The following is a 20,506-nucleotide window of genomic DNA, read 5'->3' on the forward strand; positions in this document are numbered from 1 at the left end:
GTTAAAAGATGTGAAATACAGTTAGAATACTGCCAGGTAACTTCTTTCTTTTATTGTTAGTCTACCAAGAGTAATGCTTTCATGATTTCATTATAGTTTTCCAAGAAAGATGTTTAGTGTGACCAAATAGACTTTCAGGTAAACATGGTTTTTTGTGTTCCCACATTATGAAATGTGTGCAGTGAAGAGAAAGCATGCCTTCCTCCTTCAAGCAGGACAGTACCCTGAATGGAAGATGACAAAGGAAAAACTGCTCAAATCCCTGTGTGATTGAATCTAAAGACGTGGAGGTCAAAATCAATGAAAAAGCTTGGTTTTTTTGCCAAATAAAAACTCTCTAAGATTCCTTTCTTTGCCTATTTTCAACAGATTTACTAAATTGTGGATCAGCACTGATGAATAAACCAGTTCAGAAACAGGCAATCCTCTGATGGACACTTACAGTTATGCCACTTGGAAGAGAAAAGAAGCCAGGGGAACTTGTGAGTGAATTGTAGGCAGTGTGGTCATTTGTGCCCTAATTTTAAGAGTTAATACTTGAAGCAGAGGGGTTTCTGAGCCAAGAAACTAAAATATCATTCAGTAACATAGTTTTGCTTTATATTGTGATTGGCTGCAGGGTATCCAGGGTATTTTATGGTGTATATTTAAGGTATGCAAGATGATGTTTTGATATACATATGTACAGTGAAATGATTACTAGAGTCAAGCAAATTAAAATACCATCACAGGAACCTATTAGTGTGTGTGTGTGTGTGTGTGTGTGTAGAAAAAGTACCTAAAATCTACTCTTTGCTAATTTTCAGCATGTGATGTTATTAGCAAAGTCTTCATGGTGTACATTACATCTGTAGGCTTGCACAGGGGATTTGAAATAAATACTTTAAAATATGAGGCTTATAGAAATGTATCAGACTAGAATCATTCTGATGATGAAAATCCCTCCTCCTGCATCTGTATCTTTTCATCACAGGTGATTTGCACACATAGCCCTGGCAGTTTGAGGCACATTTGAAGCACATTCAATCATCTGTATCCCCCTCCCCTCCCATGATTTTCCTCCCTTACACATTCTCAGCACCAAGCTCCCAAACACTACCCTGTTCCCTTTCCACTGAATTGGGTTTCACCCTGGAGATTTGTGGATCAAAGCCAGAGGCATTAGGTTTGTCATGCAGTGGCATTTTAACAGGAGACAAACCCTTTGTTCAGAGAAAAAAAATCACTGAATAAGGTCTGCATCTCTGGTCTGAGAGATCTCTGATTTCCCCAAATCACTACTTCCATATAGCTAAGCTACCCCCTTGCGTTAGATGGCAGTCATATTATCTCTAAGTTCCTGGTATCCAGGAGGGTAGATAAGAGTGACATCATTTTATTGATCCCTTAGTTCCAAATTTATTGTTCTCAAAACCTACTTCCCCCTTTCCATAATATCTTCTTTAGCCTGTGGTGAAGTTGGACTTTTAGTCACAAACCCAAAGGTAGATTTGCCTATAAAATGAGGAAACATTGGTTGGTTGTATTTGCAGGGAGCTGCATTCTTCAATGAGTTTAGAAACCTCAGTGACAGGGTGAGGTGACTGATAATATCACTCTTGATATATTTGAGAAAGAATTGAAGTTTTCTCATCTCAAAAGCCTGGTCTGAGATTGTGCAAAAAAATAAACAGAACAATGAAAAGTAAAAAAAAAAACACCAAACCGCTACAAAATGACTTCTATGAATTTCAAAAGTAAGTGGTATCAAAATTATCAAATAAAAAATGGAAGGGAATTTATATATATGGCTATAAAACAGTTGTCACTTTCATGGAGCTTGCCTTCTAGCATCAGAATACTTTGTGCCAGACTTTCAGTGGGCCAGTTAGAAAAATATATTTTCTGATCCTAACTGATCTATTGTGTAAAGTTCTTTCATATTCACAATACACCTGATGCTGTAATATCAGCACTGTGGAAGAACCTTGACCCCTGGCCTTTGGTTGTGTTGTTCCTTCTGTGTGCAACAGTGTTCTATGCTCACACACTCATCTAGGACCTTTGTGTAGCTGGATGTTTCTTATCCTTTCTGAAAAGTCTGAATGTCACAATTTCAGAAAGGACTTCTTATGTGCTAAGTGCCTATGACTCATTCTGAATCTACTTCCACGTATCTCTCCCATAGCAATTCGCAACTTGAAATGAGAAATAAAAATGTCTGAAAAAAATTTACCCTGGGTTAAAATTGACGTTAGAATCCCAGTCCACAAATTGCAAATATATTTAATGAAAAACCTTGAGAGCACAGGAAGCGGTTGACCAAATGCTCTTGTGAATTCGAGTGAGAAGTTTAAAGCGTGTTTTCCAATTAGAAACCACAAAGGCAGAAAGAATAGAGAGCATGAGGTAGGTGAGGGGAAAGACTGGGTTAGGTTAGAGCAATGCATATTGGGAATGCTGGCATGATGAAATCAAGTACCTGGTCAGTTTCTTTGCTAAGAAGAGTAGAAAGGTCTCCAGGGACATTTTGTTTTTAGCTATAGGAAGTTTATTGTTACTTCTAACAAAATATAAGTTAACCTTGAGATTGTTATGGTGACTGGAGACCAAGTTTAACATGTTTGTTATGGAAAATTATATTTTTACTTACTATATGTTTGTTTTAGAAAATTACTTTCGTTTGAGTGTTTGTTGTAGAAGGTCGGGTTTATTCATCTAGTTGTGTTATGTGCTGCAGTGCTGTAATGAAGAGCTTACTAACATTCTTCAGTAACTCTCCCTATGTTTGTGATAGGAGTTAATTTAATTCAATTTGTATTTTATTGCACACCTAATTTGAGCCAGGCCCTACTTAAGGCACTGAGGAAATAGTATGTCACTGTGTTTTTTAGTGCTATGTAACAAATAACCAACAAACATTTGGCTTCAAACAATACACATAAATTATCTCACAGCTTTTGTGGTCAGAAATCTGCATGTGGTTTAGCTGGGTTCTCTGCTTCAGGGTCTCTTGTAAGGCTATGGCTAGTGCTGAGGTCTCATGTAAAAATGTGACTGTGGAAAGATCCTTTTCTAAGCCTACTTCTGTGGTTGTTAGCATAATTTAGTTCATCAAGTAGTAGCCCTTAGGGGCTCAGTCCTGAGCTGGCTGTTCTTCAGAACCCTCAGTCCTTGGCACTTAGGCTTGCTTGGCTACCATGGGAACTACTTCAAAGCCAGCAAAAGAGAGGGGGTGGGGAGGAGAGGGGAGAGGGGCTGATAGCAAGACCAAAGTCTCCCTCTTCTGTAGCCTAATCATGGAAATGACAACCCATGACCTTTTTCCGTTGCTCACTGGCCAGTCCACATTTGAGAGGAGTGGAAACACAAGAAGACAAAGACATGAATTCATCATTAAAGGTCCCTTAGAGTCTGGCAGCCATGAGGAGTGAACAAATACAGTTGCCACTTCTAGGTAGCTTGCCTCCTAGAGCCATTCAGAAAGGATCAGGATCATTTGTCTGTGCTGGACTTCCTATTGGCCACTTTGAAAAAAATGTTTTATGTTTCTAATAGACTCATTGCTAAACACCATATGAAGAATCTTTCTTTTTAAAATTAATCAGCAGGTCTAGTTTTGCCCTGAAACTCTCAGGGTATTTGTAGTTGAACTGTGGAACTTAAAAAAACTGTATGTGAAAAAGTGCATGAACATCTCTCTATGCAGTGATCAGTGACACAGAAAGCCAGCTCCAGTGTGCTTGCAATTTCTAAGTCCTTTACTCCACCTTGGAGAGCCGGCTGGAAAAGGGCACTGTTTGTGAAATGGTGGACTTTTTGTGGGAACTTCTATTGAATTAGTTGTCAGCTTTATCTCACAGTAGCTTCATTTCTTTATGTGGAGGCAAGCTAGCTTTTCTTCTTTGTGGGGAGATGTACTGAGTATATTTTTGTCTTGTGCTTAGATTTAGACACTGACATATTTTTATAAGTCACTCAGAGAAGAGATGGACTGTCTGTTTCAAAGATGAGAAATTATAGTCAGGTGTGGTGGTCTATGCCTGTAATCCCAGTACTCAGGAGGTTGAGGTGGAAGGATTGCTCTGAATTTGAGGCCAGGGTAATCTCCACAGTGAGTTCAAGGCTGGCGTGAACTAAACTACAATAGCAAGACCTCATCTCAAAAAAATAAGAGTAGAAATTATAGTGAAGCTTCCTAGAGTGGAATTAAAGAATTAGCACAAAATACAAAAAGTGAAAGAAAGAGTGAAGAAAGATGGAAGGGAAAAAGCTGGACTTCTTATTGGATTTGCTGGACCTTTGGAGGACTAGTGCACTATATTCTACTTACTGTACACCTGTGTCTTATGGCTTTAAATAATGACCTACATAAATTTTACAAACCTTAACATTTACAGGCATTGATTTATAATTTATGCAGATAGACTCTGTACAGGCTTCATTGGACACCTACATCTTGGACCTTTGGTGTCAAAAAGTCAAGCTTTACAGAAGATCCACAAATTGAAATGGGGAAGAGGAAAGTGAGTCTGAATGGTATGCATGGTTCTTAGCTTACCTCAGTCAGCTAATGATATCACACACAGATGCCAAGGTATTTGTAAATACGGCAAACTCATGCGAACTATTCTGCCATACTTGGAAAAGGACTGAGGCACAGTTCAGCAAGTGGCCTAAGACATGAGGAGGACAGAGTAGAGTAGAACTACGGCCCAGCTGTCCCTGCTGGGGTGGGAGCACTCAGGATGCTTCTCTGTGTTTGCAGATTAAAAGCCCCTTGTGATCTCTTTGTGAGGTTCCTGTCAATGAAGGTGACTTTTCCCCTAATTCACACTAATTTTTGATTTCATATTTTTTTTCTTGCTCAGAGAAGGAGGTTTTCTTATCTCGATTCCATTGATGGCAACCTCTTTAGGATATCAATTCTGTTTCCTTAAATTCTAGGAATATCAGATCAGAAGAGCAGAGAATATGTCAACTACAGGCAATGAAGATAAGTTTTTTACATTAATAGGATAGTAGCATTAGAAGAAACTACAGTTCAGGGAGGTGGAGGAAGTGTTCAGATTCACCTCACTTAGACATAGACAGCCAGCACTGGTGCTTAGTCCTCTCAGTGTCCAGGTCACCTCTTTCTGCACCAGTGTCCTGAGAACATTTAGAATGCATTCTTTTACCAATTTATCTCCTTTTTATCTCTTGACTCCCAGGAATAGTTGTGATTTTTTTCTACTTACAATAAAGTAGTTGAACCTGAACAGTTCCTACCACCCCAAAACTATTTGATTCCTTTGCTATTCCAGTTGGAATGTTAATGCATTATCTGGTGCTGAGGCATTTTAATAGTATTGTCTGTTTTCTTAGCATTTTTACAAATTCTGATGTGGCCCTTGCTATTCAGTTTCTTAAGGTCTGAGGCTGTGTCTTGATCATTTCTCTATTTCTAGGAAGGTACACAATAGGGTCTGGTTCTGGTGAGTACAGCTTTAAGAGCAGAAGGTGTACTTTTTCCTTGGAAAATATGGACTAGAAGTTTTATAAGATTTATTCAGCCATTATTACAGTGAGCTAGTTTGTCTGTAGCCTTTCCCATAAATTAATCAAGTTCTTTTTTATTTTTATTAATTTTGTTCCTCTTGGAACAAATTTTTCCTAATTAGAACATGTGCCTGAATTTTAGAACAATAATATGACAAGTAAAGCAAAGCAGTTGAGTTAATTTGCAATGTCTGCTTCAACAAAGCATCGCTTAGTATTTCAAAAATAATCTCCAGGTTTTTCCATCCTTTCCCCCCGGATTCATTCATAAATCCTTTTAGTTAGCTCAGTTCACATGGGACAGAACATATTTGCATGTAGATGATACCCATATCTCCTGCAATTTCCAACAAACTGAGATCCTTAGAAGAATATCTCCATGGAACTTAGATCCCAAGCAATAGATACCTCATATTGTTTGATGCTGGACAGCAGCCTTTAAACACAATTTTCAAAGAAGGCTTGTTATTGGCAAGTAGGAAGAATGTGAAGTGTCATTTAACAATTGCTTATTAGGCACTATTCAGTGACGGGACCATTAGAGCGTCTTATCAGTAATCAAAACTAGTTATTTTATATGATCCTTACTCTTTATTGTTTCATCTAAGAGACCCAGAGTCTGACATCAGTAGTTGGTGGACCCAAGAATCCCCAAAGTTATGAAAAGGTACATTCTTGCCCTTGCATTTCTTGACTTCATCCTTTTAGTTGTCTGTATGGATATCACCACCTCTTAAATTCATCAAATGAAATTTCTATTAAGGATACCAATAACAAAATATGAAGAGTAAGATGAGACATGTGACACAGGAGAACAGAAGAATGAGACTTCATGAGGCCTAGAAAGAATCATGAACTCATATATCATGCCTGTCTTATTAAAAGAAAAAGTCATAGTGATTGCCAAATGTCACATTTTCTATTGAATACAAGTATCTTATTGGGCACCTATGTACCATGAAACTGCTCCTTTTAATCTCAGACTTATCATTTTTAACTTATTGACTACTAGGGGGAAGGACCTAGCTTTTTGGAAAAACCCTAAAATACATATAACTCTTCTGTGATTCTGAGATACCCACTCTTCTTATACCATTTCTGGTAAAATAATGTATACTATCCATTTATTGGAGAATCTGTTTTGGGGATATGTTTTATAACAAGTAGAAAACTATGCTTTTATAACTGACAGTCTTTAGAAATGTTCTCTGTGGCAAGACAATGTTAAATTTGCTGGGTATTTGAAGTGATGGTTTTTGGGACAAAACACTTGACATTTCCAACTTAATGGTAGAAAGGTTTATTTTGACTCATCATTTCAGAGGTTCTAGTCTATGGCTAGCTAGCTCCAAGGCAGAAACAACATGGCAGAAGGGCATGGTGGAAGGAAGCTGCTCACCTTATGGCATCTGGAAAACAGAAAGCAAGGAAGACCCAGAGAGGAAAGAACCAGATAGAGTCCCCAAGGTCATGGCCCCATGACCCACCCAGATACACCCCAAAGTGTCTTTTACTAATCTCATAGGCATATCTCAAGCCAAATAAATTGACAATCAAGATTAACCATCAGAAGTGGTGATGGATTAAGACTCCCAATATATCCTCCCCCAAGTAAAAAAATAATAACAGGCTAAACTAAAGCTTGTACTCTCAGCATGGCAAGACAAATAACATTCAAACTTTAAAAGACCTGCAAGTACAAAAATAAACACTAAATATCAGTCTGTCTTCCTCCTGCTGTGGCCTTTGTGAAGTAAAAGAACAGTCCCTGAAAAATTGCATGGAGAACAGAAAGAACTAGCAGCAGGCTTGATATTGACCATCATCATAAAGTCCACCAAAATAGTGAAAATGCTGAGGAAAAGCAAAGTGATCTAGCAGGTCAGGAAAGTGACAGGAGGAAGGAACTTAAAATTGCATATGGTGCATCAAGAGGTAATCATGGAGAGGAATTACTTAAGGAGAAAAGTTTAAAACAGGCATTCCTTGAAATGCACATACTGAAGAGAGATAAAATCAAAAGCATACGAGTGCCCTTCTACAAGCCAAAAGAAAGCAAAAAACATATAATTTCACCCTATAACTGTCTCAAAAAAACCCCATAATTCCCTACTTGTGTAGAAGAGACCACTCTCCAAGTAGGAATCTCTTAAAGCATTCCAACCTGAGGCCGTGTACACAGAAATGCAGAGGCACAAATAGCCTTCAACTGTATATAACTATCATAAAAATGTAAAAGAAAGTAAGAATCAAATTAATTCAGCTCATGAAAATCTCACTCAATAAATGAAATTGAATAAAATATTCTCAAGTATTTTAGAATATGAAAAACAAACCACTCTGGTACAGAGATTAAAAGAACAGAAAATACACCAAAATAAGAAGCACTGAGTTTATTGAACTCAGGAAAATATAGAGGTCTAAGTTATATAAGAATTAAAAACTAATTTTAAAAGTCCTCAAGGAATAAAGAATTAAAATGCCAACCTAAAAAGTGCTTTGAAAAAAATCAAGAAAACAATCAAGACAACATAAAAGTGATTAATATAGATATAATAAGATTCAGAGAATAAGTATTTGAAATAAAATGCAGGCACAAATGGTTCAGTTAAGTGTAATGGAAATCTCTGAAAAAAGATATATAAAGGAGTGGGATGGTATTAATATTTAGAATTATAATAAAACTCATTTTCTATAAATAGATCAGAATATACATGTTGGAAAAGGTCAGGGAATACTGAACCATAATAACTAACACTAAGATCTATCTGAGAAAACTGTTAGGTTTTATGAAGATTTTAAAACATCCTCAGAGCTACAAGGCAAAAGACACACTGTCTTATGCAGAGAAGAGCACTAGACTGACTTTACACATTCAGATACAACAGTTATTCAAAAATAAGATACAATGTGCACTAACAACACAGCAATATTGTTATGCTTTGCAAATATGCACAAGCTCCGCAGTTTGTGTCTAGGAGCTCAATTTGAAAATATACTTGAAATACACCAAGACATGAGTGGATGGTCTTCATTAAAGGGACTGGTGATGAAAACTCAGTGTGCCTAATCACATATTTCACACTAAATCTAGGGAGGATGAGGATAGAAGGGTATAGAGTAGCTAAAGTAGTGATTGAAGGAAAATTTGTAGTCTAAAGTACTTTGTCAATAAAAATGAAAGTATAAAAATTAACAAATTCTTAAAAAGCTAGAATTTGTAAGAAAATAAAAACTGAAAGAAAGGAAAAGGAGAGAAATAAGAAAAAAAGATGAAATTAATGAGACTAAACCTGTTTTTTATTTTTTTCCAATAATGAGGATTAAATCCAGGACCTTAGAACTGAGCCCTATCTCCAGCCCTTTTTATTTTTTATTTTGAGACAGGGTCTTGCTAAGTTGTCCAGTTGGCTGGAACTTGTGTTCCTTCTGCCTCAGCCTTCCAGAGTGTCAGGATTACAGGTGTGCTACCAGGCCAGGCTCTGACTGGCTTTTGATAAAATTAATAAGATACAGAGATCAGCAACTAATGATCATAAAGTGGAGAAAGCACAAATACTCAATATAAAAATTTGTTTAAGGAAAATAGTCATTGAAATAGAAGATTTTTTAAAAAATTCAACACACTTTTGCCAACATATATTCAGATAAATTTTTTTTTTTGGTACCGGGGATTGAACTCGGGACCTTACGCTTGTGAGGCAGGTGGCAGAACCACTGAGCTAAATCCCCAGCCCATATGCAGATAAATTTTAAAACTATGAAATGGTACTGTCGTAATGAATGTTAAAGTCACCAATTTACATAAATGAAATAGAGAAGGCTATAAGGGAATTATTCTACCAGAAAGAAAACATCAGGTCAAAACAGTGTCATTGGGAACTTACATCAAATTTTCAAAGACCAGATAGAAAATGTTAGCAAACAGAATCCAACACTACAGTAAAATACTGGAAAACCATTATTAAATGAAATGTATTGCAAGAATGCAAGCTTAGTATAGTATTAGAAAATCTAGTAAAATAATACACATTATCAGATCTGTGAAGAAATAATCATGTGAATATCTCCAAAAATAATCAAAACTCTTTGAATAAAACACAAATTCAAAACATAAACAAAACATATTCTTTTTTTTTTAGAAAACATATTCTTAAAGTCATCTTCTTTTCCCATTAAGTTTATTGGTACATTTCAGGTATAAAATACAGTTACATTCATCATTGGGATCTTGTACCTTTACATGAGTATCTTGATTATTTTTTCCCCCTTCCCCTGCCCTCCCTTCACCCCCTCCACCCTTCCCTATTTCCAAGATTGTTTCCATTTTCTTCCTTTTCTCAGATTTTTTCTTTTCCCTTCTTTCCTTTCCACAACCCCTCCCACTTCCCCTACTCCTTTAGACCTTTTCTTCCTATTACATAATATCAATTATACATTTTTAAAATTACAATATCAAGATCTAGAAGACATTACCACAGATTTTACAGAATTTAAAAGGATATAGAGAGCATATTACAAAAATCTTTTTAAAAAAATTCTTTTATTGGTACATTTTTGGTATACAATACATTTACAGTTATCATTGGGTGCTTGTATCTGAACATGACGTATCTTGGTTCTTATTCCCCCCCCCATTACCTGTGCACCTTTCACCCCCTCCACCCTTCTCTATTTACATAGATTTTGTTTCCATTTTTTTTTCTTTTCTCATAATTTTTCCTTTCCCTTCTTCCCTTTTCCCTTCCCCTCCCGCCACTCCTATACCTTTGGACCTTTTCCTATTTCAAATTATCAATTATTCATTTTAATCATTTTAATCCTTATTTACACTTTCAGTTTCTCACACTAGAGAAACTATTCGGTATTTTCACATGTGTGTCCTATTTACTGCACCTAAGAGTATGGCCTCGATATGCATCCATTTAGCTATAAATGTCTCTAGTTTCTCATTCTTTATGGCTGAGTAGTACTCCATTGTATAAAAAACCCACATCTTCTTTATCCAGTTTCCAGTTGATGGGCACTTGGGCTGTTTCCAAACCTTAGCTATTACAAACTGTGCCGCAATAAACATAGGTGCACATATATGGCTGTGGTATGATTCTTTTAATTCTTTGGGGAAGATACCCAGTAGGGGAATAGCTGGGTCAAATGGGACCTGTAGTCCTAGTTCTTTGAGGTATCTCCACACTGATTTCCATAGTGGTTGCACCAGTCTGCACTCCCACCAACAATGGAGAAGGGTTCCTTTCTCTCCACACCCCCGCCAACATTTGTCATTGGTTGGTTTCTTGATAGCCATTCTTTGTGGGGTGAGGTTGAATCTCAGTGTTTCATCTGCATCTCTCGAATGACCAGTGATGTTGAGCATTTTTTCATATTTTTATTTGTTGCTTTTACTTCTTTGTCTGAGAAATGTCTGTTCATTTTGGATGCCCATTTTTGAATTGGATCTTTGAATTTAGGGGGTCTGATTTTACAAAAATCTTTTTTGAAATAAATTTGACAACTTCTAAGAAGTACCTTGGAAGACAAATTAATGAAACTAACTTTGGAGGAAATACAAAATTTGAATAGCACCTATTAAAAAAAGTATATTCCTAGCTTGAAAACCTACCTATATGACTACAGCAGGCTCATATACATTTTAACTGATGAATTATATCAAACATTTCAAGCTGAAAAAAGAAGGAACACCTTTCCCCTCATTTTAGGAAATCAATGTTGTGCTAATCCTAAAATTGGATAAAGATAATAGAAGAAAAAAGTATGAACATAGATAGAAATTCGGGTAACAAACTATTAGAAGTCAGATCTGGCAGTATGTAGAAAGTGGTTTTATTATAGGAATGGCAGCGTTGGTTCAGCATTGGGAGATTCACCCCCAAAAGTCAACATTTTAACAGAGGCAAGGAAAAAGCCATATGATCCTGTCAGTAGTTGCAGAAAAAATATTGGACTAAATTCTATAGCTGTTCATGGTAAAAGCTATCAGGAGACTAGAAGTAGAACGGAACCTTCTCAACAGATCAAAGACATGTACTCCATACTTCCATATCTACCCTTGTTCCCCACCTTAGGGAGAAAGCATTGTATCTTCTCCATTCATATAAGTCAGCTTCTTTCTTAATGGGGAAAGTTAGAGAACAGGAACTGGGAAAACATGCCTCCTATCTCTCATACTACTAACCTTTTCCTGGAAGTAACAGCCAGGACAGTTAGAGGGAAAGAACTGGAAAAGGAGGACTAAAACCATCTTTTTTGCAGATGATATGATGACCATAAATTTGGAAAATCCTAGAGGAACAATTTAAAACTTTCTGAAGCAATACAAAGAGTTCAGTAGAGTAGCATAAAATAAAATTAACATAAGGAAGCTACTGATCTCAGACATAGAAACAATAATCAGTTGATGACACAGTGGTAGATAAACTCCACTAAAATAGCAATAAAGAAGATTAAGTACTTAAAATCTGCAGAAACTTAAGCAATCTGGATACATTTCTTGAAGAAACAGAAGTATGCTAATAAATGGAAAGATTTTTTTTCCTGTTCTTAGAAAGGATGATTCAGACTGTAAGATGTCAGCTTTCCTTAAATTAATTTATAAATTAAATCCCCATAAAACATTAAGAAGCTTTTTGGAAACAAATAGAATATGTTGATATTCTAGTTTGTATTGAAAAATAAATAGCCAGGAAAGCATAAAATATACCTATGCAATTAAAATAGCCCCACTACATGTTGAAGGACACCACAAAGCCTTTATAATTAACTAACATATAAGGAAAGAGGCAGATGTATGGAATAGATAAAAAGGTACAGAAGCAAACTCCAGATCATCTGGAGCTGTAATACTGTATAAAGGTGTCAGCTCAAATCAGCAGCGCAAAAATGGACTTTTAAATACTAAGTGATTCAGGGAAAATTGGTCAGCCATTTGGAAAAAGATAAAATCACATCCACAGTTCACATCATATACAAGAATAAACTCCAGGGGAATGGAAAAAGAAAACAATAAAATTATGTACAGAAGAAAACATGCATGATTCTTTTACCTGTAACTGAAGAAAAAGTCTTTCTAACTGGGATTCAAAATACTAGTACAATAAAAAATTAATAAATTTTACTGTATAAAATGTTTATTTTTCAAAGCATAACTGACAAACTGAGAGAAAACATTTGCAACAGTGTTTACATCTTTATAAAGGAATCTTTAAAAATGGGGAAAAACAGTAAAACCCAAAGAAAAATGTGCAAAAAAACCTCCACAAACAGTTCACACAAATATAAAGTCCCTCTCAACTTATGAAATCTTGCTTTAATAAGAAAAATAGAAAAGAAAAGAATAAGACATTATTTCTTTTCTATCAGATTGACAATAATTAAAAATTATAACAACACATTCTGTTCCTGAAGCTGTAATAAAACAGGTACTCTTACACATTGGTGGGGAAATACAAATTGGTACATTTTTATGAAGAGAGTGGTTGGCAATATCTTGTAAAAATTACATATGTGTTTACTATTTGATCCAGCAATTCCACTTTTAGGCATCTACCCTGAAGATACCCTTTTAATATTAAGAAAAGACATTTGTCAAGTTATTTCATTGCGAATGTAATCATAATTGCACAAAACTGGAAACAATCTAATGCTGGAATATTGTACATCCATTACTCTGTGTTTCATCTACACAATAAGACATTATGCAATTATAAAATAAATGGGGGCAGTCTCTCTTGTGAACTATTCTGAAGAGAGTTATAGTAGAAGTAAGACAAAGTAGGAAATAATAAAATCCACTATCTTTTGTATAAGAAAGAAGGGAAAAAATATGTACACATGAAAATTTATACCTAAAAAAGAAAGGAAAGATAAATAAATGATGTCATTCGTTATCTAAAGGAAGTATGATTACATAAAGGCAGTATTGGTTACCTAAAGGTCGCAGGGGTGGAGTTGAAAAAGTGGAAATAATTGAAGGCAGGGAGGGTTGACATTTTTTAAATGTATGTTTTTGGAACTGTGCTAATGTTTTAAATATCTACCCCTAAATTTAAGAGGAGACAAAAATGGCATATTGGGAAAACTGCTAGATTGAGTTAGCTTATTCATTTGAGTTAGATATTTCTGAGTTCTTTGCAAGAAGTTTAAAAACTATAAATCACTACATCTATGACTACATTTTTTTACATTATTTTAAGGAGAACAATTTCTTCTAAAAGAAGTGGAGTTGTTCTTTAAGGAAACTTTTGAAACCAAGATTGATGACATGAAAGCTTTTGACTCAAGGTAAAAATAGGAGTTGGGGTGATGTAAAGCTGCGAGTGTGTAGTAGAATTCCTGGCCCAGTGGAAGACATGAGTGTTGCATCCTGGGTAGCAAGCACTATTAAGTCTAAAGAAGATACAGAAGTGGTGAGAGGTTTGCTTAACTGTGTATCCAACAGTGAGGAGCTTGAATTATCTGATATGTGCTCTGATATTATGCTGAATTGTTTGATTTCTTTTGTTGACAATATCTTTTTCTGGAAAACATAATCAATTCAACTCATTAGAAGATAAGTATTCAGAGATATATTAAGTGATGAGAACCTTGGAAAAAACTGGTCCTGTTACAGGTTTAGCATCTCTCATCAAAAAACTGAAATCTGAAATGCTCTAAAATCTGAAACTTATGTATATATAAATACTTCAAAATCCAAGAACATTTCAGATAGGGGATACACAACCTGTATAGACAGGAATTTTAAAAAAGGTATATAACTGTTTTCCAAGATTTAGAATGAAATTTTCTATCATGATTTGGATGTCATAAAAATTAAATTCTGATAGAATAATTGGATATAATTCCAATGGAAAATAAACAGTTGATCTTATAAAAGCTCTGGGTAAGTTCATGAGAAACTCTGGGATAGAATTTTAACTGACCATAAATAAAATGTATAAAGAGAAGACACAAAACCAGAGATAAGTAATTGCTTGATGCAGAACTGTAAGAAATTTTCAAACATAGTTGAGATAAATTTGAAATTGGAGAAACAAAAGTAAAACTAAAAGACATGTTTTGCTTATATGTACTGTTATCTTGGATGACAAATATTAATTGGGAACAGAGAAGTCAGACCCTGTTTTGCTTTTCTCTTCTCTAATAAGGAAGAGCAGATTTCCAACATGGACAGGAGCATGGAAATGTTCAGTGCTAAGCAGTTCTTGTGTTGGAATCTATAGACTCCCAAGAAAAACTGGTAGACTTCAGAGTTCAGAGTTTATGAAATTAAATGAGAAAAAAAATTATTTCCACTGACTTGCAGCTGAAATTTAATACTGCTTACAATTTTGAATATAGACAATAAACCACAGCAGTATCAGCATTAAATTTTACTATGAATAAAATCACAGACATTTCCTATATTATTACAATTGTAGAAACTTCAAAATATTTAGACACACCATCGTTTCAAAATTATGGCAACTATTGCAATCAAAAATAGATCTTTTATTATTATTATTATTTTTGTGGTACTTGGGATTAAATGGGATGGGCTACATCCCCAGCCATTTTTTTATCTTGATTTTTATTAGTACATGTTTGCAGCACATAATGATTACATTCATTGTGGGAAGGTGATACATGTACATAACACATCTTAATTATTTTTTATTTTCTTCCCCTCCCTTCTCTCCCCATTCTGCCCTCTCTTGGTCTTCTGCCCTTTTTCTGTTGATAGGTTGCTTCTAAGATTTAGCTATTATGAGATGTGTTGCTATAAACATGGATATGCATGTATTGTTGAAATATGATATCTTTAACTTTTTGGCAAGATACCTACAAGGGCAATGTCTGGGTGAAATGGAACTTTTAGTTTTAGTTTTTTAAGGAATCTCCATATTGATTTCCACAGTGGTTATACTAGTTGACTCCCACCAATAATGTAGAAGGGTTACTTTTTTCCCTGCAACCTCACTAGCATTTATTATTATTTGATTTCTTAATGATGACCATTGTTTCTGGAGTAAGATGGAATCTCAGTGTTGCTTTAATTTGCATTTATACAATGGCCAGAAATGTTGAACATTGTTCATGTATTTATTAGCCATTTGTACTTCTTCTGAGAAAACAGCCTTTTAAGTTTTTTTTCTTTTGAGACAAGTTCTTGCCAAGTTGCTAAGTTGCCCAGGCCAGGCTTGAACTTGCAATCATGATGCCTGGGGCTCCCAGAATGGGACAACAGTTATGCAACACCACATCTGACTTGTATTTGATTTCTTAAAGCACAAATATTAATATATTTGAACAACTGCATGTCAATATTAGTTTTCTTAATAATCTTATGTATTCTATTTTATGCATTAAAAAAATTTTTTTTGAGGAGGGATGCAGTAGGCTCCATGAGACTGGCAGAGTGCATAGCATAACAACCTGTGAGAATGCCTGGACTTGCTCCTCCAAATGACTCTGTCTCTGGGCTTGGATATCCCAGTTGTTTTGGGAATGGGAAGAATTCTGTACTGCACGTGGTTATTTTTATGGAAAGTGGAGAACCACAGAGGTATCAAATAATTAGAAATGAATAAATGGTTTAATTTAGTTTAGATCAGTCACTTAGTCTTAATATTGAGCACACTTTTACATGAGGTCTTTGAAAAGATAGATTGGGAGGGTTGAGAGCAATGGTTCTCATGAAATGGTATGTAGTGTACCTGTGACCTATTTGGAAACTGGATCAACGCTGGGTGATTTATAGCAAAACTTTACACTATGACCCCATATTTCCTTTTCAGGTCAGCTAAAAATCTAGCAGGACTTATGCCCCCCTTCAGCAATCACTCCTACTAAAGCCTCTGTAACCATGCTACCTCTTCCTTAAGGTGCCTGTGGACAGTTTTCCTGACCAGTTCACATTTTCTCATCATCCGTGGTAATTTATTGATTTTGGGGAAATTTCAGTCACTCAACGTTTAATTTCATTTGAGCCATATACAGTAATGCTTTGGTTTCGGCACAAATGCTTCCATTCACAAACAATTCAGTTCTTAAAAGGATTTTTCTTTACATCAGGTGACAAACACAAATGTGACCATCTTCCCCTAAATCATAAGACAAATTAAGTTCGTGAACCAAGGTACCACTCTACTACCTTGGCCATACTCCACAATTTGTTACCCTTCAGAAATGTGCCATCTCTGAAATCTCAAACTTTAATATCCTACTGATTCAACAATTTGGCCTTTTTTTAAACAAATGTTTAAAAATAATAATTGAATTAATAGCTACCGTTTTAAAATTGAGAACCGTAGAATGATAATTTGGATTTTTGAGGTCTTTTTTTCTTTTTTAATTGGAAGACTTACTATACTGGCCCTGAAATCTTACATAGAACAGGCTTCAGGATAGAATAGGGGCTATAGATAGAACTGTGCTCTTAGGTTGTCTCACTACACTTACCCCTGTTATCTCCTATTGTCGCTATTTTTCTTTGACCTTGAGGCAAAAATGCCTCTTACTATTATTTCTTTTGTTCTTCTTTTTTCCCTCCAGCTGTCTTTGATCATTACATACTTTTTTGGTAGCAAGGCATTTGAACTGGCAAAATTTGCAATTTATAATTTTCACTGTGCTTTGATATGTTCAAGAATGTAGGCCTTGGACTCCTTTTTCTACCATCATATAAATTTACTCCATATTTCTTTTAAATCATGTGGCAATCCCAAAGGTCATCACTTTCATAGCTTCTTTTTATTGTCACTCCCAAATCTGCTTAAGTATCACAGCATAAAAGTAGAAATCAAAAACAAAATTTTAAAAACAGTCTCTCTTACCTGGAAATTTAAGAACAGATGAAACTATTATTAACTCTTGGGTTTTAAAAAAAATAAAAATTTTAAGCATATTAAAAATAATGAAAGTAAAAATGGCATATAATTGTATTCTGTAGCTAAAATAGAAAACAAAGGGAATTGTGGCATTAAATTCTATCAATGAAAAGAAAATAGTTAAATAAATCAGATATCAAGTCAAAAATTATAAAAGTAACATTAAAACCAAAAGAAAGCAGGTTCGACCACTCCTAGCTCAGAGGTGGGGGCTTCCGGGCCGCTGTGCCACCACTCTCAGCCCAGAGGAAGGGGCTTCCAGGCCACTGTTCCACTGCTCCCAGCCCAGAGGTAGGGGCTTTGGGGCTGCTGTTCCACCACTCCCAGCACAGAGGTGGTGAGCTGTGTGTGTGCCAACAGCACCCCCCCCATCAAAATGAGAAGACATGTAAACAAGTCTCAAAACCAGACTTCCAGATCACCTACAGCAACCTCAAAGGGATAGGAGATGGAACACTCTCATACTCAACCACCTGGACTCCCTGAACTGTCAACAAAAGAGGATCCGGAAAAAATGAAATCAGAAATAATTTCTCAGATAACAGCAGAGATTGAGCCCATAGTGCAAGACATGATTAATCTAGAGAGGAGCTGAGGAGCATGATGGAATCCCAACATAGGAAACAAATGGAATCCATAAAACAGATTTCCAGGAGATTAAAACTCCATTGAAAGTCTACACAGCAGAATGAGCCAATGTGAGGACAGAATTTCAGATATAGAAGATAAGATTGCAATTAGTGACCAGGAAAAGAAAAACTTCTTTAAAATAGTAAGGGCCATGGGAAATCACTCCAGCAGCTGCTAGACAATGCAAAGAAGAATAACATAAGATTGATTGGAGTCAATGAAAAAACAGGAGAGAGTGCAGATGACATAAAAAAACTGTTCACAGAAGTAATGGGAGAAAACTTCCCAAGCAGGGGAAAAGAAATTGACATACAGATAAGTGAGGCATATAGGACTCCAAATAGCCTTGATAAAATAAAAATCTACACATAGATATATAATTGTTAAGATTCCAGAAATCCAGCAGAAGAATAAAGTTCTACAAGCAGTTAGAGAAAAGGAACAAATCACATACAGAGGAAAGTCTATCAGAATCACAGCAGACTTCTCAATGCAAACCCTCAGGACAAGAAGAGCTTGGAGTGACATATTCCAAGGCCCAAAGGAAAACAGCCTCTAACCCAGATTGATGTATCCTGAAAAACTGTCTTTCAAAATTGATAGAGAAATAAGATACTTCACGACAAAAAGCACCTTAGGAACTTCATGAATACCAAAGCAGCACTCCAAAAAATTCTAGATAATATCCTAGGTACAGACATTGAGGATCACAACCTCAGGAGGCAAAGCAGAATGAATCCATTGGGCGTGACAAGAAATTAAATGTAAAGGGGGAGAATCCAATAAAAAGAAAACATCATGACAATGATAAGTCAATACATATCAGTTATAACCATCAATGTTAATGGTCTCAATTCACCAATCAAAAGAAATAGACTGGCAGAATGCGTCAAGAAGCAAAATCCAACAATATGCTGCATACAAGAAATGCACTTAATTCAAAATGAAACTCATAGATTGAAAATTAAAAGGTGGATAATAATACTCCATGTGATGGGAACCTGAAAAAAAGCAGGAGTAGCTATCCTCTTTGCAGATCAAGTGGATTTCAAACCAACACTGATTAAGAGAGATGAAGAAGGACACTACATCCTTGTAAAGGGAAGAATCCAAGAGGAAGAGATGACAATCATAAATATCTATGCACCAAATGCTAGTGCACCCAACTATATAAAACAAATACTAACGGACATGAAAAGTCATATATGCACTAATACAATAGTAGTGGGGGACCTCAATATCACACTGTCACAAATAAATAGATCAACTAGACAAAAAATAAGTAGTGAAATACTAGAACTCAATTGAACTCTTGAACAAATGAACTTAACTGATGTTTACAGAGTCTTCCACCCCACAAAATCAGAATACGCATCCTTTTCAGCTGTACAAGGGCCATTCTCCAAAATAGACCACATACTCACTGATAGAGCATGTTTAAGTGCAAAGGAATTCAAGTTTTCCCCTGTATATTATCAGACCATAGTGCAATGAAATTGGAGATCCATAGCAAAAGAAACCACAAAAATTTCATAAACACACAGAAATTGAACAACACACTTCTGAATAACCAATGGGTCACAGTGGAAATTAAAGAAGAAATCAGACAGTTCCTTCAATTAAATGACAATTCCAATACAACATATTGCAATCTATGGGACACAATGAAAAGTCTTACGAGGGAAATTCATAGCAGTGAATACGCATATTAGGAAAACAGAGTGAGCCCAATTAAACAACCTGATGCTGAACCTCAGGCTTCTAGAAGAAGAAGAGCAGGACAACCCCAAAGCTCATACAAGGGAGGAAATTATAAAGATCAGAGGAGAAATCAATGCAATGGAGGCTAAGAGAATGATACAAAAAAAACAATGAAGCCAAGAGTTGGTTCTTCGAAAGAATAAACAAAATTGACAAACTCTTAGCTAACCTTATCCTAAAAAGGAAAGTAAAGGCCCAAATCCATGCAATTAGGAATAAAAAGGGTTAAAATACAACAGACCCAGCAGAAATCCAGAGGATCATCAATACCTACTTCCAGAACCTATATGCCAATACGATGGACAACACAGAACAAATGGACAGATTCCTAGATACATATGAATTGCCAAAGTTGAACAAAGAAGACCTAAAAATTCTAATTGACCCAATATCATCAATGAAATTAAAATGTAGTTAAAACTTACCAGCAAAGAAAAGCCCAGGTCCTGATGGCTTCACTGCTGAATTCTACAAGACATTTAGAGAGGAACTACCGCCACTACTGTTTAAACTTGTCAATGAAATTGAAAGTGAAGCAACACTCCCAAATTCATTCATGGGAGCAAGCACTAACTTGATCCACAAAGCAGAGAAAGACCCAACCAAAAAGAGAACTATAGGCCAATCGCACCAATGAACGTAGATGCAAAAATCCTTAAGAAGATACTGGCAAATAGAACGCAGAAGATCATACACCCTGATCAAGTGCGATT

The 20,506-nt window shown here is 35.7% G+C and overlaps 1 protein-coding gene across 4 annotated transcripts in view; it reads left to right on the forward strand.

Moving 5' to 3' along the window:
• LOC101717595 (histone-arginine methyltransferase CARM1) overlaps positions 1–20,506 on the forward strand; it is a 345,586-nt gene that overhangs the window by 8,170 nt on the left and 316,910 nt on the right. For 2 of the 4 annotated variants that reach the window (XM_087184015.1, XM_087184014.1), the window contains exon 2: positions 370–482. The exons of the other annotated variants lie outside the window; for them this stretch is intronic. In XM_087184015.1, coding sequence (XP_087040141.1) covers positions 431–482 — 52 coding nt within the window. In that variant the 5' untranslated portion in view covers positions 370–430. The remainder of the gene's footprint in view (positions 1–369; positions 483–20,506) is intronic. 4 annotated transcript variants of the gene reach the window in all.

Source organism: Heterocephalus glaber, unplaced genomic scaffold (genome assembly GCF_053883595.1).
Source record: "Heterocephalus glaber isolate CG9 unplaced genomic scaffold, H.glaber_assembly_v1.0 deba00001481, whole genome shotgun sequence".
Lineage (NCBI taxonomy): Eukaryota > Metazoa > Chordata > Mammalia > Rodentia > Bathyergidae > Heterocephalus > Heterocephalus glaber.